This window comes from Lynx rufus, unplaced genomic scaffold (assembly GCF_022079265.1).
Source record: "Lynx rufus isolate CCGP_SWC_20201006 ecotype Redwood Valley unplaced genomic scaffold, mLynRuf1.p SCAF_5, whole genome shotgun sequence".
Classification (NCBI taxonomy): Eukaryota; Metazoa; Chordata; class Mammalia; order Carnivora; family Felidae; genus Lynx; species Lynx rufus.
In genome coordinates, this window is record NW_025814867.1 from 32,120,377 (window position 1) to 32,146,501 (window position 26,125).

General features: G+C 33.6%; 1 protein-coding gene and 1 pseudogene across 1 annotated transcript in view; both read right to left on the minus strand.

The window, feature by feature from the left end:
- The window catches only part of STAG1 (stromal antigen 1), a 400,899-nt gene that overhangs the window by 58,719 nt on the left and 316,055 nt on the right, over positions 1-26,125 (minus strand). The window contains exons 16-21 of the mRNA XM_047100346.1: positions 22,917-23,020; positions 15,192-15,284; positions 14,997-15,086; positions 14,648-14,851; positions 13,384-13,454; positions 11,576-11,663 (exon numbers count right to left, since the gene is read on the minus strand). Of these exons, the coding sequence (XP_046956302.1) occupies positions 11,576-11,663; positions 13,384-13,454; positions 14,648-14,851; positions 14,997-15,086; positions 15,192-15,284; positions 22,917-23,020 (650 nt within the window). The remainder of the gene's footprint in view (positions 1-11,575; positions 11,664-13,383; positions 13,455-14,647; positions 14,852-14,996; positions 15,087-15,191; positions 15,285-22,916; positions 23,021-26,125) is intronic.
- LOC124526488 (60S ribosomal protein L9-like) lies at positions 16,256-20,108 on the minus strand (annotated as a pseudogene).

Sequence of the window (26,125 nt, forward strand, 5' to 3'; positions counted from 1 at the left end):
AAGTTTATTTATATTGAGAGAAAGAGAAAATGCAAGTGGGGCGGGGGCAGAGAGAAAGAGAGACAGAATCTCTCTTTTCGTGGGATTTGATCTCACAAACCGTGAGATCATGACCTGAGCTGAAACCAAGAGTCAGATGCTTAACCGAATGAGCCACACAGGTGCCCCCCCTAAACATTATAAAAAATAACACTATTAAAACACAAGAAAAAAAAGAAGTGAATATTTAAATGACTTAGAAATGTGTGGGAAGGCTTTCCAAGTAAGACATCAAACAAAAAGCTGATAATTCTGATTATATAAAGAATATTTATATACCAGACAAGATATAATAAAATTAAAAATTCCCATTGGTAAATTACTGCAACAAATGACATAAGCTTAAGAACATTAATATAAAGAACTTAAAAAGTAAAATGAAACTGGAGATCTGCCATACAACATTGTGCCTATAGTTAACAATACTGTACTAGAGACTTAAAAATTTGTTGAGAGTAGACTTCATGTTATGTGTTTTTTACTATAAAAACAAAAAAAAATAAAATTAACACAACAAAAAGATGGGGAAACATAAAGAAAGGTTATTTTAGAGAGGCATATAAAAACTAATCAGAGATATAATTGTACGGCAATTTAAAACTGTAATCTGAAAAAAAAGAGCTCTGTTTTTCTAACAGATGTTTTACTCAGTATCCAAGTCTTCTGCTAGACTAGGAGCTTAAAACAAATATATTACCTGATCTTAGAGAATAATCTAGATGGAAAATAAGTTTCAACTGTAACAATTTAGTAACTGGTGTGACTAAGTGTACACATGCAGGGTCAGGTGTTAAGGGGCAAGAAGAAGGACTCCTGTCTTAGCCAGGAAGAGTAATATGGTTAGGAAAAACTTTCTAGAGAAGCAAAAGTGTATACTAAATCTTTAAAGAAAGATGTAAGATTTAACCTGGCAACAAAGGGGCAATGTAAGTTGAAGAAAAAGCAATTTCAAAAAAAAGCCTCACCAATAAACTGTGAACAGTCTGATACAGAGTAAGTATAAGCATATACTGAGGCTAGATCAGCAAAAACCAAATCACAGAGGGCCTTATAAAAGAGTGACTATATATCCTGGTTTATACCTATGTCTTGGAATAATTATTAACAGTACTCCTTTTCACTTTCAAAAGTACACTTGTTTGGACAACAACATGGTCACCTCAGTGTGACAAAAAAATCTGGGTGTTATCCTAAGAATGCTAGGTAATGCACAGATAGTAACATGTTCATATCTGAACAGAAGAGTAACATGATCAGGTGTTTCAAAAATATCCCACTAGCAAGAACAAAGAAAAGTGCTTCCATTTGTTCTTTGTTAAGATATTTTAATGTAATATTTGATACTTCAAAATAGTTGTATTATAAAGCATAATAATAAAATTAACCTATGAACAGACTACCAAATTTAAGAACTACTATGATATCAATAATTTGGTATCCATCTATGATCTCTTCCCCTATTCCTTAAGATTGGCAAACCATTCTACTAAATTTCATATATATCATGTCCTGGCTCTTAAAAAAATAGTTTTATCACATATACATATCATTGGAAAATACACTGTTTGATTTTTCTAGTTTTTCAACTTTTAAAACATGGTATAACACTATATGTTGTCTTCTAAGAGAGCAGATGTACCTCACTCTAGCCATGCTTCTGAAGGATCTATGAAGATTAAAAAATAGAAATTTTCATGTTACACCCCTGAGGATTTAGAGTCAACAAAAACAGTCCAATAATCGCTTTAAACAACTAATTTTAATTTAAATAATAGCGGCAGCCATTATATATAACTTTGCTAGAGAGCTGAAAAATAAGAATGAAGGTTATATCAAACTTTTCTACCTAAGGCTCTTGGTTCTGAAATTTCCACCATGTGATAAATGTTTTCTTTTGTTCTTATGGTTGCGTTTTGGTCCGGGGCTTTCTAAACTTCAAAACATACATTGGTCAGGCTTTGAAATGGACTTCATTAAGTATGAGCAATAATTACTCTTATTTTTGTCCTTGTGCATTAAAAAATTTAAGATATAATTTATATACAAAGAAAAATTTACTGTTTTCAACATACAGTTCTGCAGTTTTGACAAATGTATCATCAGGTAGTCATCAAAACAATCAAGAAATAGAACAGTTCATTATCCTTCAAATTCCCCCATACCCTTCTGTAGTCAGCTCCCTGCACCATTCTGGATTTCTGTTTTCTGACTCTAAGTTTTGCTTCTTCCAAAATGCATAATAAAATTGTACAGCACATAGCTTTGTGCATCTGGTTTCTTTGACTCTGTATGTTACTGAGACTCATCCATGTTGTTGCATGACAGTGGTTCAGTGGTACCTTCCATTTTATTGCTGAGAAGTATTCTACTGTATGGATGATAATATAATTTGTTTTTATACCTTCACCACTTGATGGACATTTGAGTTGTTGGCAGTTTGGGGCAATTATGAATACAGCTGCTATACACATTCCAGTATAGGTTTTTATGTGAAAAAAAAGTTTTTATGTGAAAACTTAAGTTTTCATTTCTCTTGGATAAATACTCAGGAGATGGACTGCTGGGCCAGATGGTAAGTGTGTATTTAACTTTATAAGAAATTGCCAAATTGCTTTCTGAAGTGAATGTACCATTGTGCATTCCTTCCAGCAACATACAAGTTCCACTGCTTTCTAAATCTCATCATGCTTTTAATCTGCATTTCTCTAATGACTAATGAGATAAGCTGCTTTTCATGTGTTTTTCATCTATCTTCTATGGTGAATTATCTGTTGTTTTTACCACTGAATTTTGAGAGATCTTTATCATTTTGAGTACAAGTCTGTTATCAGATATGTGATTTGTAAATATCTTTTGGTCTTATATGCTTGTATTTTCAATTCTCTTAACACGATCTTTCAAGAGCAGAAGTGCTTAATTTTGCTGAATGTGTATTTTTGAAATTTTTAAATTATGGATCATGCTTCTGATGTTGTATGTAAGAAATCTTTGATTAACTTAAAGGTCACAAAGATTTTCTCCTGTGTGTACTTTCAGATGTTTTATACTTGCAGGTGGTGCATTTAGTTTTATGGTCTAAAGGTCTATTTTGAGTTAATTTTGTAGATGGTATGAAGTGTGAACTGAGATTCTTTTTTCTCCCCATATATATATATTCATTTTAGAACCATTTGTTAAAAAGGTTATCCCTTCTCCAAAGAAATGCCCTAGCACCTCTGTCAAAAATCAACTTACCACATATATGTGAATGTATTTCTGGATTCTCTATACTGTTCCTTTGATCTATGTCTAGCCTTTCTTCAGTACCACACTGTCAAAGTTACTGTTTAGTCTTTAAGATAGTGTGAATATTCTACCTTTGTTCTTTTTAAAAATTATTTTGCCCTTCAATATAATTTTTTTTTTACATTTATTTATTAATGAGAGACAGAGAGACACAGAGTGTGAGCAGGGGACAGGTAAAGAGAGGGGAGACATAGAATCCAAAGTAGGCTCCGGGCTCTGAGCCGTCAGCACAGAGCCCAACGCGGGGCTCCAACTCACAAACTGTGAGATCATGACCTGAGCCGAAGTTGGTCGCTTAACCAACTGAGCCACCCAGGCACCCCTGCCCTTCAATATAAATTGTATGAATCAAGTTGTCAGTTTCTACAAAAAATCCTGCAGAGATTTTAAATGGAATTGTGTTAGTCAACCTAAGATCAGTTTGGGGAAAAGTGACATCTTAACAATATTAAGTCTTCTAATTCATGAACATGATATAATCTTCATTTATTAAAATCTTTGATTTTTTTCATTAGTGTTTTGTAGTTTTCAGCATACAGATCTTGCACACATTTTGTTGATTTATGCCAAAGTTATTTCATGTTTTTGGTGCTATTATAAACCATACATAGTTTTTAATTTTTTTAATGTTTATTTATTTTTGACAGAGAGAGACAGAGCATGAGCGGGGGAGGGGCAGAGAGAGGGAGACAGAATCTGAAGCAGGCTCCAGACTCTGAGCTGTTAGCACAGAGCCCGACACAGGGCTCAAACTCACAGACTGCGAGATCATGACCTGAGCCTAAGTTGGATGCTCAGCCAACTGAGCCACCCAGGCGCCCCTAAACCGTACACAGTTTTCAAATGTCAATTTTGAGTTATTCGTTACTCAACAACAGATTTTTAAATTTAAAAAGCAATTGATGTACATAGGGAAATATCCAACAGTATAATGGTGTACAATTCAAACTAAGTTTCTTGAACACTACAGATCTCTAGTTTTCCATTAAGAAAGCCATTGTTCGGGGCGCCTGGGTGGCGCAGTCGGTTAAGCGTCCGACTTCAGCCAGGTCACGATCTCGTGGTCCGTGAGTTCGAGCCCCGCGTCAGGCTCTGGGCTGATGGCTCGGAGCCTGGAGCCTGTTTCCGATTCTGTGTCTCCCTCTCTCTCTGCCCCTCCCCTGTTCATGCTCTGTCTCTCTCTGTCCCAAAAATAAAATTAAAAAAAAAAAAAAAAAAAAAAGAAAGCCATTGTTCAACAGTTCCTTATGTATCATCCCAGATACAATCTGTCAATTAACAGGTGTCTGTATATTGAAATCTTATCACCTCTTTAAATTTATATAACCATTCTACTCCTTGCCTTTTGCATTAAATTTTCTCACATAGAATATTTAACATAAATAATATTAACACTTTAAAATTTACAGTGACCTAGCACTGCATAGAATCAAAACTATCCTACCAAAACTAACTGGTTCTCTCCTGATCAAAATTTAGATTATTTCAAGTTGTAATTTTTTATAAGTAATGCTACGATGAATGTCTTTGTACCTACGTCTTTTTACACATCTCCAAGTATATATCTCTAGTCTAAATTCCTAAAATATAAATGTCAATCAAGGGTATATCTGCTTTTAATTTTGATAAGAATTTGACAAGTAACTTTCTAAAGTGATTACACCAATTTAGTCTACAATGGTATTTGAAAGTACGTGAGTATTTAAAAACAAAAAATAAAACATCCAACAACTCCATAAGGTTTTCTGATACATACATACAGTTGAGAATTACTAGAAGAGAGCCTAGATTAGAAAAAGGTTAAAACTAAGGTTACTAAGACAAAATAGGTAACTACTACTGTGATTCACAAGAGAAAATATGAAGGATTAAACTAAGAAAATGATAGTAGGGCTAAAAGAATGGTGGCAAAAGAGATATTGAGGAGGTAGAATTTTTTAAAAGATAAAAATCTCTTGAGATTAAGGATGCTTCTAATATTCCCTCCCTTAGGATCTGACACTCAAACACATTTTTGATCAATAATAAAAAGGTAGGTGGTAATCTGGATATATGTGGGGGTGGTAGCCAAATTTTGATATAACATGCCCAAGGAATAGTCAGAAGTAACTGAAATAATTTCTAAGTTCAGTCAAGGAAAAAAGTGTGTAGTCTTCTAAGGAACATATCAGCATTCTTCTAAAGACAGTATGACTGCATTATTTACACAGAAAGTCATAATCTATCCAACATCAATAATGTTACTGAAGTTAAACTCAACCTATGTTCATTCTAAAGAAATGTGTTGATTACGAGTTCATGATGGTAAAGTACAAGCATTTAATCTCTCCCCACAATTCCCACTGAAAAAATACAAAAGATGTTTAGACAAAATAAAAAGATTAAAAAAAAAAAAAGAGTTTGACACGGGGCAAACATCAGAAGGGATGCGATAGCAAACAGCAGTAGCAAATTAGTAGCAAGAAATGTGAAGAGACACTGAAAAGAATTTAAAAGCTTGGTTTGAGTGGATATGCAACAGCTATGTAACATTAGGCAAGTTATTTAATATCTCGATGTTTCAGTTTCATCATCAATAAAAATAGTATAAGCATACATATCCCATAGGGTTGTCATAAGGCTTAAACAAATGTATACATGTAAAGACTTAAAATATTACTATATGTGAAAAGTACAAAAAAATTTTTCTATTATTGATGCCTTGAGAAGCCCAGAGTTAGTGACCTGTGATTATATTCCCTTCCTCTTTATGGGTTTACTCTCACTATCTTGTTATATAGCAAATATTTACCAAAACAATTCACAAATGTTCTTTATTGGCTTTCAATTTGTAGGATCAATTCAGACAATTCTGGCAACTATATATTAAAGCAGAAGTTTAATATTTTATTTTTGATAGATGTTATCTAAAAACAAGGTATAAACTTACAAGGACACCAACAGGCAATAGGCATAAAATCACAAAACAAAATAGGGAGAATTTAAATATTTCTTGCCTTTATTTTACAAAAAATTATATGAAGAAATACTACAAATTGGGGCACCTGGGTAGCTCAGTCAGTTAAGTGTCCTACTACTGACTTCGACTCAGGTCATGATCTCACTCCTCGTGGGATTGAGCCCTGCGTCAGGTTCTGCGCGGTCAGTAGAGCCTGCTTGGGATTCTCTTTCCCTCTCTTCTCTCTGCCCTTTCCCTGCTGGTGTTCTCTCTCTCAAAATAAATAAACTTAAAAAAAAAAAAAAGAAAAGAAATACTACAATAAATGCTGAAATGTGGATTGTTTACTGTGTTATAGAACTGTAATAATTTTTAATACTTTTTGTAGGTTAAAAACTCATTAGAATAGGGGAGGACACAAACAGATGCCAGATGCCATATTCTTGCTCCGAAGTGTTCAAAAAAATATTTAAAAGCACACAGGAGGAGGAGGTATCAAAGCAACTCCCTCTGTCTAATTCTACAACAATTTGAACACCAAAATAAATTAACAATAGAACTCAATTTTAACCAGCTGGACAGAATAGGAATAAAGTAGTAATCCACGAGTCTATATGAATTTTAAAAAATGAACAAATGAATGAAGAAGGGCAAGTTCTTCTTTATAGCAGAGGGTCAACAAATAAATGACATAAATAAATGACATAAATAAATGATGGAAAGTCACTATTTACTTCATTTGTGACCATGAGAGAAATAAATGACTGAGGCAAGAATCATAAATGGATGCTAACATTATATCAAAGTTTGATAAGAAACAGGAATATTCTTAAGGAATCTTTCCACATTAAAAAAGAAAATGGAAACTCTACACAGGATAGGCTTGGCAGAGCCTACCTTATTAAAGTGATCAAAGTTAATATCACAATAGGAAACAAAATGACATCATGTGCCTCCTGATGTGATGCACTGAGGGCAGAATATCATTTATTGTAGCATTCTACCGAGAATGCATTATATGAATGAATCTAAACATGTAGATTAGACAAAACTAAGTTGAGGAGATTCTTTTATTATTTTTTTAAATATTTATTAATTTGAGACAGGGAGAGTGTGTGTAAGCCAGGGAGAAGGAAAGAGGAAGAGAGAGACTCTTAAGCCCCAAAGTGGGGTTTGATCTCACGACCCTGAGATCACAACCTGAGCCAAAAACCAAGAGTCAGACGCTCAACCAACTGAGCCACCCAGGCACCCCAGTTGAGTACATTCTATAAAATAATTAGCCTGTATCTTCAAAGTGTCAATGTCATGAAACACAAAGAACAAGAAAGCATTCCAGATTAAAAGACCAAAAAAAAAAAAAAAAAAAAAAGACATTAAAAACTGGATGCAATGTATTATTATTGCTTGAATTCTGGGCTGGGGGAAAACTGCTATGAAGAATATCATTAGGGGTGTCTGGAGGCTCATCAGTTGGGCTTCTGAGTTTGGCTTAGGTCATGGTTTCACAGCTTGTGAGTTCAAGCTCCGCGTTGGGCTCTGTGCTGATTAACTCAGAGCCTGGAGCCTACTTCAGATTCTATGTCTCCCTCTCTCTCTCCCCCTACCCTGCTTGTGCACTGTCTCTCTCTCTCTCAAAAATAAAATAAAACATTAAAAAAGAATATTACTGTTTTACATATGCATATTTATATGAAAATAAAATATATATACAGAGAGAGAAAGTGAGAAAGCTTGCGAGTATGCAACTGTGGAAAACTTGTGACAATAGATGAATCAGATGAAGGAAATAAGAGTTTATTTTTCTATATAACTCTTCTATAATTTGAGTTAAAAGATTATTATACACAGGTAAATTCTTCTAAACTTCAGTTTCACATATTCTAAACCTGTAATAGTTAAAACAGTATTGGCATGAGAAAAGAGATCAGTGGAAGAGGAAAGAAAAAAAAATAACTCAGAAGACTAGGAAACTTCTAGTTAAAACGGTTACCATGGAAAACAAACAGTCAAGCATATGGACAATACAATTACCCAAAACTGCTAGACAATTAATTTTAAATTATCTTCAGAATATTAAGCATAACTAAAGGTAAGCAATCACAAACATTCTGGTAGTTATTTGTTATCTTTACTCAAAAAGGGTATTTTCTCCGAATTTTAAAGTACAGAGTGGAAATCTACAAAAGTAAGCCTGTATGGTCTTTTGAAGGACTGGTTGAATTCTGTATACTTTTCAGATTTTCAATTGTAGGTATCTAAAGACATGTTTCTAAGAGCTGCTGACTGCTAAATAGTTTCTATTGCTAAAACAAACAAGAGCACAATCTAGTAGTGATGCACGAAAACTTCATATACATGATTAAAGTTTTAAGGACATGTCTAACGACACAAATAGAAATATATTCCATGATTGTGGATTGGAAGAACCAATATTGTTAAAATGTCCATACTACCCAAAGCAAACTACAGATTCAATGCAATCCTTATCAAAATACCGACAGCATTTTTCACAGATCTAGAAAAAACAATCCTAAAATTGTGACAGAAGATCCTGAACAGCCAAAACAATCTTGGAAAAAAAAAAGAACAAAACTGAAGGGATCACAATCCCAGATTTTGACATAAACTACAAAGTTGTAGTAATCAAAGCAGTAGGGTCCTGGCACAAAAACAGACATATAGATTAGTGGAACAGAAGGGAGAGCACCAAAATAAACCCATGATTATATGGTCAATTAATCTTTACAAAGGAGGCAAGAATATGCAATGGGAAAAAGTCTCTTCAACAAATGGTGCTGGGGAAACTGGACAACATGCAAAAGAAAGAGGCTGGGACCATTTTCTTTCACCATACCCAAAAATAAACTCAAATGGATTAAAGATCCAAATGTGAGACCTGAAACCATAAAAATCCTAGAAGAGAGAACAGGCAGTAATTTCGCTGACGTCAGCCACAGCAACATTTTTTTAGACAGGTTTCCTGAGGCAAGGGAAAGAAAAGCAAAAATAAACTATTGAGACTGTATCAAAATAAAAAGCTTCTACACAGCGAAGGAAACAATCAAGAAAACTAAAAGACAACCTACGGAATGGGAGAAGATATTTGCAAATGACATATCTGATAAAGAAAGGGTTAGTATCCAAAATGTATGAAGAACTTACACAACTCAACACCACAAAAACAAATAATACAATTAAAAAATGGGAAGAAGACAGAAACAGACATTTCTCCAAAGGAAACACACAGATGACCAACAGACACATGAAAAGATTTTCATCATCACTTATCACTAGGGAAATGCAAATCAAAACTTCAATGAAATATCACCTCACACTTGTTAGAATGGTTAAAATCAAACAGGAAACAACAAGTGCAAACATGGATGTAGAGAAAAAGAAACATCTGTGCACTGCTGGTGGGAATGCAAACTGGTGCAGCATTCCTCAAAAAAATAAAAATGATCCAGTAATTCTCCTACTGGGTATTTACCCAAAGAATACAAAAATACTAATTTGAAACATTTGCACCCCTATGTTTACTGCAGCATTATTTACAATAGTCAAATTATGGAAGCAGCCCAAGCATCCATCAACTAAATAAATGGATAAAGAAGATGTGGTATGTATGTATGCATGTATATGCATGTGTGTTTACACACACACACACACACACACACACACACACACACCAGTGGAATATTATGGTTCATAAAAAAGAATGAAATCTTGACATTTGCAACAGCATGGATGGAGCGAGAGGATGTAAGACTAAGAGAAATAAGTCAGTCAGAAAAAGACAAATACTATATGATTTCACTCATAAGTGGAATTTAAGAAACAAAACACAGAAACACAAAACAAAAAAAGAGGCAAATAAAAAAACAGACTCTTCACCTTAGAGAACAAACTGATGGTTCCCAGAGGGGAGGTGAGCGGGGGGATGGGTGAAGGAGGTGAAGGGGATTAAGAGTACACTTTTGATGAGCATTGAGTAATGTAGAGAACTATCAAATCACTATATTGTACACCTGAAACTAATATAACACTCTGTTAACTATACTTGAATTAAAAAAAAGAAAGTATGTGTTAAGATTAACAAAGTATAAGCAAATGTCACATGTATGTGTTCTCTTACTCTAAGAAATTAAAAATGGAAGAAATAAGAAAATAAGTAAGAGAAAACCAAGATAATCAAAGACGACAACCAAAGAAGTCACAAGTCAGTTCTACAACAATAAATGATGGTATAGTGAATTAAAAATAAATTTTGACATAATTATAATCCCCAGATGAAACAGAGTTGTGCTATTCTCATTATCTTCTTGAGGAAAATGAGGAAACCAAAACAAGGAATACCTCAACTCTATCCCTTTCAACTTTAAAGAACAGCTTGAGAATATAAACAGAGCAATGAGAAAGTATACTTCTGTGATTAACTTTTAATATGAAATCATAATTGTTACACCTGCTGAAATTCTTACTGCTTTAGTATTTAAGCATTCATTACCAAATGGAAATACATGAGACCACCCCTAAACACCACCTATACTTCACTATTGGTTGATATTTTGGTCTAATGAATGAGTATATGCAGTATACAAAACAACTCTTAATTCTTACAACAGATTGTTATTGCTAAGTAACAATAACTATATGTAATTGTCAATTAAAATTAACTACATTACATGTAACCATTAACAACTGTAATAACTGTAACTGTTAATTAACAATTAACAACTTAATTCTCATATAGAATTGACTATTTTAAGTGTCTTCCAGACTAGAGAAATTTGGTGAATTCCTGCCCTTTCCATTCCAACTTACATATGAAGGCAAAAAGGTCTAAAATCTAAATAGAGGCTCCAAGTTTACTTAGCTATGGTTCTACTATAAAAAGTAAGCCGTACCTCAGGCTTACCATTATCAATATCTAGAAGAGTACCTACAATATAGCCATAATTAGGAATTTTCATCAAACTGAATCAAGTTTTGAAGTTACTACTATGGAAATTAATGGGATTTTTCCTAAAAGAACAATAATGTTTACTTTAGTATTAAATTTTTAAAATACATTAGGAAAAAGTTTCTCTACTTTTTTCTGTTCAAACCTGAAGATATATTACACCTACCAGTAACATCCAATCATGAACACCTACCAGTAATATTCAATTACTATAGCAATAATTCTCAAAAGAGGCATCTGCATTTAAGGATTATACTTTCTATGTAAGGCTTTTAGTAATCCTGTGTGATCTCAGAGAAGCTTCGTCTTCTAAAATGGACAAAGAAGGAATATCAGCAAACTCCTACCTGTTCTGGCATAGCTCCATGTTCAATTCCAGTCTTCAATAATCTGTAGCAATTACCAAATAGATCCCATTTTGTGAGATCATGAGCACTAAAATAAACAAAAATGCATTAACTTTATTCTAGAGTAGAAGAAAATTGAAATTTGAACTCAGTTTGAGTAGGTAGAAGTATAAACTTCATTTTCTTATAGAATCAAAAAAGATGGATAAAAAATGTTCAAGTACTCAGAAAGAAAGGAAGAAGTAAAGAGGATGGAAGTAGAGAAAAAAGGAAGGAAGGAAAGAAAAAGGAAGAAAAAGGGAAAAGGGAAAGAGGGACAAGGACGATGAAGGGGGAGAGGAGACAAAATATATAAGCTGATATTAGGAATTAATTAAAAGAAACTAACAATAAAAATTCGCACCTTTCAATGAAGGTTACTACTACATAGTCAACCTAAGCTTGTATTCCATTTCATTCTTCCTAGTATATTTTAAAACACATTTTAACAAATCCATTCATAATTTCAAAACATAAAAATACATATGTATTTTTTTTTTATTTTTTTTAACGTTTATTTATTTTTGAGACAGAGACAGAGCATGAACGGGAGATGGTCAGAGAGAGGGAGACACAGAATCTGAAACAGGCTCCAGGCTCTGAGCTGTCAGCACAGAGCCCGATGCGGGGCTTGAACTCACTGACCGCGAGATCATGACCTGAGCCGAAGTGGGCCGCTTAACCGACTGAGCCACCCAGGCGCCCCCATATGTATTTTTAAAAGAAATTTGTATTCATAAAATAGAGATAAAGAAAGACAGAAATAGGGGAAAGGAAATATGGCAAAGCTCAAAATTTAGTGTGGCTATAGGCTTCTTAATTGAAATAATGCTGACATTTTATTTTCTCATGAGTTCTACTACTAAAAATAGATCAGTGAATGTTAACTTTCATTTTGAAATGTCAAAATATTTTTTAAAATAGGAGTTTTGACATTAGTTGTCAATTATTATTTTGAAATGTCAAAATATTTTTAAAACTAAGAGTTTATTTCTCCATAGAAGTCTAAAAAATGTACTTGTGTAAGAAGAAAATCTAAAAGTCTTAGATTTTAGACATTGCTTTTGAAATCTGAAGTGTTCATTAATGTAAGGGCTACACTTAAACATTCTTTAGACAACAAAGATCTTTATTTTCCTTTCTTTATGGAGCAAACACACTTCATTAACAAGGGACATGTAAATTACAATTTGAAAATGACACTTAGATGAACTTTCATGGCTTCCTCCCAAATTTTTTTCTTATTAAGATTTCTAAAAGCTATCAATTGAAAATTATACCTATAAAACTCTATCTAGCTTATGGGGCGCCTGGGTGGCTCAGTTGGTTAAGTGTCCGACTTCGGCTCAGGTCATAATCTCAAGGTTTATGAGTTTGAGCTCCATATTGGGCTCTGGGCTGACACTCAAGCCTGGAGCCTGCTTCAGATTCTGTGTCTCTGTCTCTCTGCCCCTCCCTCACTCATACTCTGTCTCTGTCTTTCAAAAATGAATATTAAAAAATTAAAAAAAACAACAACTCTAGCTTACAGAGTAAGCCCATCTACAGTGTACATTTGTTACACTTGAATGATAAATCTTACTCCTTAAATAATCAAATAATAAAAACCAATAATTTATAGAGAGAAAATCTGAATAGTAAAAAAATCATAACATCTCTATATTTGTCTAAAATTTTCCATTGTTATACAGACGTCAAATATTATCAAAACAGTCTATTTTACGTTGGCTAATATATGTTATTAACCAAATCTAAATAAAATGACGTACTTATGAAAAGAGGTTAACCGCTTTAATGTAGAAAGAACATTGTAAATATCATCATCATCAGCTTCTTCTCCCTATAAATAAAAAAAAGACATCACTTCATTACCATAACTTTACTTACCCTCAAATTCACACGAAAGTCTGTTAATGCTTACTGCCTAAAAGAATTCTTTTTTATTATATAAAGAGTACATATTCACTGTTGGTAAGAAACAAGGTACAAATAAGCAAAAAAATAAAAAATAACAGCCATAATTGTAATACCCAGAGATAACCATTTTTGCATTTTAAACAATGTCATAAATGTTAACTTTGTACATTTTTTTGATTAATACTTTAGCATAAATTCACTGAAACTGCTGAGTGAAAAGGTACGTGCTTTAAAGATTTTAATGGTTACTTCAAAGATTTTACTGTCAGTTCCTTTGGTAGCTCAAAATCACAATGAAAAATAAAAAATGGTTGATAAAACTCAGAAGTTAAAATTAAAAATTAGAAGTTGGAAAAATTGGTTACATAGATTAAAAAGAAAATCCTATCAGTCTGGCCATCAGAGCACAGAAATCTGTGGGGGTTCCAAATTGCCTTACAATGATTGGAGGAAGAGGGCAAGAAATGGGAATCACAAAAGTAATTATAAAAATAACCAGCTGGAGAAGTGCCTGGGTGGCTCAGTTGAATAAGTGTGTGACTCTTGATTTTAACACAGGTCATGATCTCACAGTTTGTGGGTTCGAGCCCCATGTTGGGGCTTCGGATCCCCTGTCTCCCTCTTTCTCTCTGCCCCTCCTCTGGTCATGCTCACTCTCTCTCCTTCAAAAATAAAATAAACATTAAAAAAAAAAACAAACCAGTTGGGAGAGGTCTGCTGCTATCCTGGGCACACCACTGGTGAGTGGCTGTTCCTTATAAGTACACTTAATTTTTATGTTGTATTCATTAGCACATTATAGGAGTTGAATAATATTAAAATATAATTTAGGTTCCAGGAACAAAAAATGAAAAAATGAATTAAGAAAAGCCAGACCTTAAAAAGGTATTTCTTAAAAGAGAAAAGATTTAGCTTTTATGAAATAGGTGTTTAAAATAAAAGTATAACCAAGGCTAATCTTTACAGGATGAACAGCTGCAATAATGCTAAGATCTGAAAGAGGTAGGGAATTCTACTAGATTTTACTTTAAAATGGAAACAATTTACACATTCAACAACTCTGAATAACTATTAGCCAAAATTATCACATATATACACATTAACTTTAAAACAGACCTCTTGCAGTAGATCTTCCACAGAATGATTGAATCGATCTACAAACTCGTCAATTAGCTGACTTCGAGCTATGTCAACTCTGTTCTGGATGGTATACTCTTCACTGCATAATATGCTATAGGTTTTACTGCAGGCTTCTAGAACATCTGATTCTACATGTTTCTCCACAACAAATTTAATCTGTTTTAATAAAGCATCCAGATGCTGAGGAGGAAAAAAAAAAAAACTATGATATTTAGATTAATAAAAATAAGCATCTGTCAAATTATAAGCCTATAGATTACATGAAATGAAATAATCTAGTTAATTAAACTGACTATAATAGAATTTCAATTTCACAGTGTCTTACCTTTTCCATTCTACCTGTGCTATAAATTTCTAGATCAAAATACTGTGGGATTTGTAGCAAGTTTGCTACCTTCTCTGCATCTGCAGAATACTAGAAGGAAGAGAAGCAAAGAAAAAAGAAGTGACTACTTTAATAGTTCAGTGTAATAAGCAAACTCAGTGGCATATTAGCACAGAAATGTAAATGAAACTATACCTTTGATAGCAACATAGGAAGTGTGATAATAAAATGCTCAGTCAATTTGTTTCTATCATCAATTTGAGTTTTTCTCTCTTTGGCAGTTAGCACCTAGAAATAAATTTAAATGGGCAAAGAACATAATGTCACATACTAATTTATAAATCTAGAATGTTACACAGAACAATGAAGCACTGGCAGATAACGTACCCGAGAATTTTCAGAGGAGCTTAACAAACTAATTACTAAAACAAATATCTCTAGTTTTATGCTTATTTCTAGTTAACATGCAGTATTACTTTATGAAATAACTACTTATTTAAGAATCACCCAAATTTAGATAAATTACTACTTGTTTAGGTTAAATAAAACAAAAACAAACACTTCTATAAAACCAATTATCAACATAAAAATATTAGAACTAATGGTGAAACAATTTTTCCAGAGTTTTAACCTCAATATGTTAACAGTAATCTCCCCTATGTTAAATACACTTTTCTGAAAATACTTTAGAAAGTAATGCTTTTATATTATCAGCAGCTAATAAATTTTCACTTATTTTTTGACGCATATACTAACAATATCTCTGCACTCAAGATAATCATTTCCCCAAAATATTCTGCATTTTGTATTTATCTTGAAGGAACTTAGGATCATAATGTTGAATGGTATTACAAAACAGAAACATTCCAATATAAATTACCACTTTATAAATGTAAACCCTCATTTAAAAAAAAAATCAACACAGCTTTTATTGTATCTTTAAAACACCACAAATAAGTCTGAGAAATCATTTGGCACCTTGCTGTTTCTGTAGCTGGGACATCTTTTCTATTGTCTGAGAGTGAGAGAGTGCGGGGAGGTGCAGAGGGAGAAGGAGACAGAAAATCTTAAGCATTAAGTTAGATGCCTGGAATGCCTAGGTGGATCAGTAAATTAACTGTACTTAAGCATTCAGGCTCAAGTCATGATCTCATGGTTCTTGAGATCAAGCCCTGCGTCAGGCTCTACACTGACACTGGGATTATCTCTTTCCCTCTCTCTGCCCCTCCTCTGCTCACACTGGTGTGCGCATGCTCTCTCTCTCAAAATAAACTAGAAAAAAAAAAAGAGCTGACTTTTAACCGACTGAATCACCCAGGCACCCCTGGAAAACTTAGATCTTATTCATCAGGCTGCTGAACTGTTTTTTTTTGTTTTTTGTTTTTTTTTTTTTTTTTCACAGATACCATCCCAACATTTTCTGATATTCTTGTTTTTAACTGTTGTGGCTTTCTGGATCAAAGCAGCTGAATCTGACACAAGTTCACTGTCATTTCCTTAACGAATTAACTCATCTTTCTGGGCCTGAGATACTCAACAAGCAACACCTTGGCCTCATCCGAAGCTTGCAGATGTATTTTTCACTCAAGAAATTTCAGACTTCAACAAGAGAACCACTGTCCCGAATAACAATGTTGTTGGGGAAGCGAGCATACAAAGACCCTCCCTTGTAATGGAAGCCCAGTGTAACGCCCTTGATCATGTTCTGTACATGACTACAGATAATGCGAACCAGAGCCATTTCTTTTCTATTTGCCCACCATTTGTCAACTTGGAGCCTCTTCTTTTTCTTTCCAAGGAGACTGAGTCTCTTTGCAGGGTTTGTCTGGCATCCTTCACAATAGTAGTGCATCCCTTCGGAGCGATGTCAACATTTTTTGGAATGTTGATAGTTTGCTGAGAATGGTCTTCATTCTCACAGATGTTTGAGAATGTGAAAGAATAGGGCCTCCTATCTGATTCTTCTTCCAGGAACTTAATATTGTTTTTCTACCTCTTAAAATACAAAATAATCACTCTGGAATGATTTACCAAGTATTGTATTCAGTTCTGCACAAAGTAATAAAAAGGACTACATATAAAGTGGAATATACATCTAGGAATGTATTCAGAGTATTGAGAAGTCTTGAAATTCATTTGATAATGTATGAAAGGTCTAAGAATATTGATTTTAGGGAAAAAACTGTCTTTGATTGAGTGATCATGTTAGGCAGTCTACATGCACGAACTCAGTTAATCCTCACAGTATCTCTGATGGGATGGTAAAAATGGAATACCACGTATGAAGGGAGACTTTGCCAGTATCTAACAAAACTGTATACATATCTTTCCTCTGATCTAATGATCTCACTTTGAAGCAATCTACCCCACCAACACACATGGTACAAGTATGAAATGACACAAGATTATTCACTACACATTATTTCTAATAGTAAAAGACTGGCAACAACCCAAAAGACTCTCAGTAGTGTACCCACATAATGGATATTATGCAGCCATAAAAAAATAAAGATCTCCAAATACAGTTATGGAGTGATATCTAGGATATACTGTTAAATAAAAAATGTAAGGTACAGACACTGTACAAAATATACTATCTTTTGAGGGTGAGAGAAAGGAGGATGGAGTACATGCATTTACCTATACTTGTAAAATGAAACACTAAAGGATAATCTGAAAACAAATAAAAATGGTTACTGGTAGGAGGGAGAAACGTGTATCAAAGACTTCTCTGAATGTTTTTTTATTTAAAAAATTTTTAAATTTATATCCAAGTTAGTTAGCATATAGTGCAATAAAGTTTTCAGGAGTAGATTCCAGTGATTCATCCCCTATGTATAACACCCAGTGCTCATCCCAACAAGTGTCTTCCTTAATGCTTCTTACCCATTTAGCCAGCCCATTCCCCCACCCACAAGCCCACCAGCAACCCTCAGTTTGTTCTCTATAGTTAAGAGTCTCTTATGTTTTGTCCCCTCTCTGTTTTTATATTATTTTTGCTTCCCTTCCCTTATGTTCATCTGTTTTGTATCTTAAATTCCATGTATGAGTGAAGTCATATGATATTTGTCTTTCTCTAATTTCACTTAGCATAATACCCTATAGTTCCATCCATGTTGTTGCAAATGGCAAGATTTCATTCTTTCTGATTGCCGAGTAATACTCCTCCGAATGTATATTTTTACATGTTTTTCACCTTTTAACTACATAAATGTTTTACATATTTCCAAAAAATAAAAGAAAAAACATACAAAATCAAAGAGGGAAAAACCTTGTTATGCTAAATTTAAGTCATAAATATCAACATAAATGTGTAATTTAGTATATATGGATATATACAGAGAAATATATACATATATATTTTTAGCTCTGTATACTCAAAATGCCTATCAGAAATAATAATCAATTGACAGTGAGTACTCTTAGGTACAAGATTTTAACTTTAAAAACTACTCTATTAAAAGGATCCAGGGTTTCTTGGAGATTCCTATGCTAGGGTAATGTAGGAATCAGCCGTCAAGTGACACCCAGTAACTCCTTCCTGGTATTCATGCCCTTGTAGTCTCTTCCCACAGTGACTAAGGCTGACATGTGTAATCAATAGGAGATTGTGGAAATGATGTTGTGTGACTTTTGAGAACTAGATCATAAAAGACACAGAAGTCTACCTTACTTTCCTTTGGGTCATTCATTCTGCTTTATTCTCACTTTGATCATTCACTCTGGGAGCAGGGGGAGGGGGTAGCAACCATGTCCTGAAAGCACTCAAACAGTCCTACTGAGATGTCCACATGGTGAGGATCTAAAGCCTCCCACTAACAATCAACACTAACTCGCCAGTCATGTAAGTTAAGCCATTTATAGAAGCAGTAAAATAACAATAAAATCTTCAGAGGCTAAAGCCCTGACTAACATCTTAAATGCAAACCTATAAGAAACCTTAAGCCAAAAGAACAGCTAAGGCACTCCCAAGTTTCTGACCCACAGAAACTGTATGAGACTATAAAGCCTTATTGTTTTAAGTCTCTAAGTTTTAAAGTAATTTTTTTACATAGCAATAGAAAACTAATATAAACAGTAAAGGTAGAAAGTGAACTTGTTGAGAAAGCAAGAAGGTGCTTAAAAAATGATTAACACAAGTCAAAAGGGTAAGAAATGTTTAGCCTGAAAGGGCTCAGTTAAAGTTGGAACAACACATAAAGTTTTTAAAACTTTTATTTTGGAAAAATTTTAAAAGTACTCATTCTGTCACTATTACTTCATTAATTTCCTAAAGACTTTAATTTCCTGTAGCATTTTAAGGCAAATTCTTGGTATATCATTTCACTTCACCCATAAATATTTCACTGTATGTTTTTAACAGATGAAGACTTAAGAATAAAACTTGCCATCTCCAACAAAATTAAACAATAACTCCTTACTATCTTTCCATAGCCAGTCCATAGTTTTTTCTATTTTTATTTTTTGGATTTCTGTACATTCATATTTAATGTAAGCTTTGATATGGTTGCATTTATGTCAGCCATTTTGTTATCTATACATCTCATCTTTTTTTGTGCATTCCTTCTTTACTATGTTTTTTGGAGTTAAACATTTTTTAGTATACTATTATAATTTATTTGTTGATTTTGCTTTCATTTTCTTTAGGTATCAGTAGTTGCTCTAGGGATTATAATATACTTCTTTAGTTTACTATAATCAACTTTAGATTAATATTGAGTTACAGCAAAATACAACAATTTTGCTCCGATATAATTCCATTTCCTTTACCCTTATTTTATTATGTGTGTTATTATATATGTGTTATTGCTGTAACATATATCTGCATATCTTATAATCTTAATGCTTTAGTGCTATAATTATTGCTTTTATTAATCTTATGTCCCTTTAAAGAAGAGGAAAAAGAGATATATTAATATACATGGCCTTTTATAGCCACCCACATAGTTACTATTTCTGGTGCCTTCATTCTTTCCTATGAATTAGAATTAACATCCAGTATTACTCTTCATAGCTTAAAGGACTTCTTTCAGTATTTCTTCTGAGGCAGGTCTTCCAGCAACATATCTCTAAATTCTCGTTTATCTGGGGATGTTTTTAATTCACCTTCATATTTGAAAGGTAATTTTACTGGATTTAGAATTCTTGGTTGGCAATTTTCTTTTCTTTCCGTGAATATTTCATTCTGTCAGTCTTCTGGCCTCTACTGTTTTATAAAAAATTAATTAGTAATCTTATTACAATTGTCCTCTACATGACATGTTTTTCCTCTTGCTGCTTTCAAGATGTTTTCGTCTTTGGCTTTCAACAGTGACTATCCTGTCCAGAGATGAATCTTTTGTGTTTACACTACTTGAGTTTTGTGAAGCTTCTTTATCTGTGGATTATGTTTTTCACCAAATTTGGGAAGTTTCTGGCAATTATTTCTTCAAGTGTTTTTCTTTCCTCTTTCTCTCCTTTCCTTCTGGAACTCTCATTATACAAATTTGATGCACTTAATATTGTTTCACATATTTCTCAGGCTCTGTTCATTTTTTTTCAGTCTTCTTTACTCTCTGTTCTTCAGAATGATTTTTATTAATCTAGGTTCATGTAGGATGTTTCTTGTCATCTCAAATGTGCTGTTAAACCCAAATAATGAATTTGAAATGTCATTGTACTTTTCAACTCTAGAATTTCCATTAAGTTTTTTCATTATTAAGATTCCTTATTTCTGTTATATTTTCCTGTAATTCTTTGAACATATTTTCCTTTAATTCTTTCAACATATTTTCTGAAGTATTTGCTAAATCCAATAATTAGGCCTATTGAAAAGCCATTTCTATCGTCTGCTTTTTTCACCCAGAGTATGGTCACATTTTACTGTTTCTTTGCATGGCTGTAATTTTTCTGGAAGAGTCAACATTTTTAGGTAATACGGTGAATCAATTATGGATTTTTAACTGATTTTTCTGAGTTTCATTACTTAAAAAAGTAATCTTAAACCTGAAATGTATATATAATCTGTCTCTCTCATGATGGATGTGGCTTCTGCTTAGAATTTTCATTATTTTTGTTTTAAAGCCTGTTTCCTAAGAGTTTTCAGTATTTCAATAGATTCCTGGTCAATCAATGATTTGGGCAGAGTTGGTGCTTAAATACTTCCAACATATAAGGCTTCTCCCCTCTGAGACCTGGGTTAGAAAGTATATTCAAAGATCAGCCACTTCTTCAAGAAACAACAAGTGTTGGCGAGGATGTGGAGAAAAAGGAACACTCATGCACTGTTGGTAGGAATGCAAACTGGTGCAGCCACTGTGGCAAACAGTATGGACATTCCTCAAAAAGTTAAAAATAGAACTGTTCCACAATCTACTAATTGCAATACTGGGTAAAATGCAAAAAACACAAAAACACAAACTGAAAGGGATACATGCAACTCTATGTTTATTGGAGCATTATTAAAATAGTCAAATTATGGAAGCAGCCCAATGTCCACTGGTAGATGAATTGATAAAGAAGATACTGTATACATACACAATGGAATATTATGCAGCCATAAAAAGGAATGAAATCTTGCCATTTGCAATGACATGCATGGAACCAGAGAGTATAATGCTAAGTGAAATAAGTCAAGACAAAGATAAATAGCATATGATCCTACTCATAGTATTTAAGAAACAAAACAAACGAGCAAAGGAAAATAAAAAGAGACACACACAAACCAAGAAACAAACTCTTAACTATAGAGAAGGAACTGATGGTTACCGGAGGGGAGGTGGGTGGGGCATCTGGGGATTAAAGAGTACACTTATCATCATGAGCACTGAGTAATGTACAGAATTCCTGAATCACTATATTGTACATATGAAACTAATATAACACTGTATTTTAACTGTACTGGAATTAAAATAAAAAACAATAAAAAAAAAAAGTCCAGCTAATACCTAAGTTTGCTTTGACTTTTATTTTCCATTGGGTTTTCTCAGGTTTCTCAGTCAGCCAGTGATGTATGGAGAGCTCATCTCATCCTTTTATGGCTTTTTCATTTCCAGGATTTTTTAGATTCTTGGCTGGTCCACTGTTCTTCCCATCTGGGACCACAACCTCTGAATATCACAGCTGTGGGTTTTCCTTGTTTGTTTCTACCATGTTTGCCATTTTTAGTTCACAAAGCTCTGGACTTTTGCCATTTGTACCATATTGAGTCTGCCCCCTCTGCGAGCAAAGCTGCTGTTTTTTGCAGACAGTACCACTCTGGTAACACAACATCAACTTTGTGGATGGGTGTGTGTGCATCATAATCCCAGGCAAGAAGGCAGCAGACTCCTGTTGCTTTTACCTGAAGCTTTAGCAGCTTTTCAAAAACAAATCCTTCAATTTGTTTTTTATCTCTGGTGAACTTCCAGAGCTCTTTGATAAGTTTTTTTTAACAAATTTTGCAGTTTCATTTTTTCTTTTTTTGTAGAGAGAAATTACCTACCTCTGCACACCACCAGAGCTGGTCTTTCCATCAATGACTATCTCAATTCATCTTTATAGCCAATAAAACTTGCATTATTAGCCCCATATTACAAATAAGAGAATTAACACACAAAGAAAATAATCAACTATCTGAAGATTAAATAGTTGCTAAATGGAAGAGTAAAGTTAGGCAGTTTGCTTTCAGAGCCTTTCTGCATTTTTAACAGATATGAATGTGAAAATTATTAAAGTACTAGAACAGAAGCAGGTACAGGTGCTTTGGGAACATGGAAGAAAAGAATCTATTTTTGAAACCTAAGTGCAGTAGACAGTATATAATGACAAAGCACCACAGCATGTATCCTTTACAGAAATTCCATGTTTTTATGCATACATATACCATCAAAATTTTCAAATATTTAAGACAGTTAATTACATTAAAAGTCTTTTGGTAGATTTCTCACTAATTTAACTTACTCTCTTGCCAGTACCCCTTCCCACTGGAGGATGGGCCTCAGCAGCTTGACGAATTGTACAAACCATTAGCTCTATAAGAGCACTCTCTTGACGGTCAGACATTGCTAAAGTGAAACAAAACGCATTAGTATGAGTAGACAGTTTTATAATAACCATGTATTAAAGAGAACACACAGTTATAAAAAACTGCAAACATATTCTATTACTGGTTATTTTAAAGACCGAAGTTAAGCTCGCTTATCCTAAGTCAAACATGAAAGAGAATTAGAAAGTAAAGAAAAAGAGGACACTGGTTTCTTCTAATACCCAGCCTAAGACCATATTTCTGAATTAGGCAATACCAAAATTTTACCATATTTCCTTCTCATCATTTAAAGCTCATACAATAAGATATCTTTTTCTAAATAAAAAGTGAGCTCTACATATTTTTAAAAAATAACAATAGATTTTGAATATCTTTCAAGTCACTATGTACACATTATGAATAATTTCTTAAATAATTATAAGTTATTACATAATAAGTGTTCCACAATTCAGTCAACCTTCTTCTACCTTTTACTCAAATTGTTTCCAAATTTTTGTCACTATAAACAATGCAGTAACAAATATCATTAACACACATATATTTATGTAACTGATACTTATGTTTCTGTAGAATAAATTCTGAGACAGGGTAATGGGTCAAAGGTTAAAATAAATATAAGGTTATTTATGGAAATTCAAACCTCCAACTGCAATGATGTTTGGTTCCTCATATCCCTAGCCAGCACTAAATGTCACAAATCCCTTTAATTTCTGCCAATTTGAAAAATGGTTATTTCGTTATTTTGCTTCTTCCTTTGTACTAATCAGTGAAATGTATTTTCTTGTTTTATTGGCTTAGAACTTTTTTCTGAGATTTTTATATTTATTCTTTGCCCATTTTTCTACTGCTATTCACCTTTCTTGAATTCCTGCGTATAAGGAGTATAAGGAGTAGTAACTTTGTCTTTTGAATGAGGCAAATACTTTCTCCTAGTTTGTCCTTTTGATGCCAGAATCTTCAGGGTATCTTTTGTTAGACTTTTTTTTTTTTACAGAAATTGTTAATTTTTACAAAGTTACATCTGTACTGTTTCATGGCTTCTGGCTTTTTTTTTTTTTTATCTTTCTAGTTTTAATGAGATATAATTGACATATAACACTGTACAAGTTGTACAGCATAATGATCTGACTTACATATATTGTGAAATTATCACAAAGTTAACGAACATCTATTATCTCATACAGATACAAAAAGGCTCCTGGGTTTCTTGCATTGCTTTCAAAGATCTCCTTGTCCTAGAGATTATAGGAATATATTTTCTTTAATTAAAAAAAAGTTTATTTTTGAGGGAAAGAGAGAGCAAGCAAGGCGGGGGGTGGGGAGGAGGGACGGACAGAGAGGGGGACACAGAATCCAAAGCAGGCTCCAGGCTCCGAGAGATTAGCACAGAACCTGAAGTGGGGCTTGAATGCGTGACCTGCAAGATCGTGACCTGAGTTGAGGTCAGATGCTCAACCGAGTTGAGCCATCCAGGGGTCCCTAAAAATATATTTTCTAATTCATTTTCTTCTCTCTCTCTAGCTTTTATAAATTTATTCTGTCTGAAATTTATTTCTGCTGGTTGCATGAATATGGCCTATTTATTCCTACACCAGATGAACAGCCAATTATGCCTCCACCATTGTTAAGTAAACCAGCTTTCCCTGCATTTAAATGTCCCACTTAAACATTTAAAAAATGTTTTAGGCTCTCATATATGGTTAGATGATTTCTGGATTCTTTAGGTTCACTAATCTATTTGTCTATTTCTATTACAACGCCATCCTATTTTGATGATAGCTGCTTTATAATGTGTTACACCTTAATATATAACTTAATTCAACTAATCTGAACATTTAGTTGAACAAGATTCCCTTACCCAGGCCTTTTTCTAAATATTTTCTAATTTCTATAATGTTAATAGCAAACAATTAATTAAGCACTGAAAAAAAAATTTTTAATGTTTATTTTTTAGAGAGAAAGACAAGAGCATGAGTGGGGGAGGGGCAAAGAGAGGGAGGGAGACACAGAATCCGAAGCAGGCTCCAGGCTCTGAGCTATGAGCAGAGAGCCTGAAGCAGTGCTCTAACTGTGAACCGCGAGATCATGACCTGAGCTGAAGTTGGACACTTAACTGACTGAGCCACCCACACACTCCTAATTAAGCACTTATTATGAGTAAGGCACTGTTGTAAGTGATTTGTATGTTAACTTGTTTTATCTTCAACACAATTCCAAGAGATAGAACTAATATCTTCGCACTTTACAGATGGGGAAAATGAGCCACAGAGTTAAGTAACTTTCAAAGTACTCAGGTAGTAGTGGAGTCAAGACATGGACTCAGGTAGTCTGATTCCTGGGTCTGTGCTCTTAAGCACTATCCTTTTAAACAAAAGAAAACATTTTATATGAAATCATTTTGCTTAGTTCCTCCTCTCATCTCATCTTGAAGAACTTGCAGAAACCCACTGGAATTCAAACTGGTATTTTATTTTATTTTCTTATTTGAGAGACAGAGAGAGAGAGAGAGAGCGAGAGAGCATGAGTGGGGCAGAGGGAGAGAGAATCCCAAGTATGCTCCATGCTCAGTGTGGAGCCTGACGTGTGGTTTGGCCCCAAGACCCCAGGGTCATGACCAGAGGCAGAATCCAGAGTTGAGTGCTCAACTGACTGAGCCACTCAGGCACTTCTTGCATTGGTATTGAAAAAAAAAATTATATACTACACGGAAAGAATGGACATTTTTGTAATATTTTCAGTCAGGTACATAGCATAGCTCTATTTTTGAGATCTTATCTGATGTCAAATTAACAAAATGCTATGGTTTTCTTCACAATGATTTGGTACTTTTCTTATCGAATTCATTCCTATATATTTTTAAAGATAGAAATTTGACACTGATTTGAATAGCTTAATTCTATCTGTCTGTCTCTCTCCCCCTTTCTCTGTACACTTATTTATGTTAAAGGCTAAAAGATACGGGGATTATAGAGACAGACTTAGGTATAAATTAAAAGAGATTAAGCTTTAGAAGTTATATTGATTATTAAAAAAATGGGGAATATCAATGAGAAGGAAAAGACATAATAAAATCCTGTCCTTTTTATTCTGTACTAAAATCATCCTGTATAATATGATGTATGGA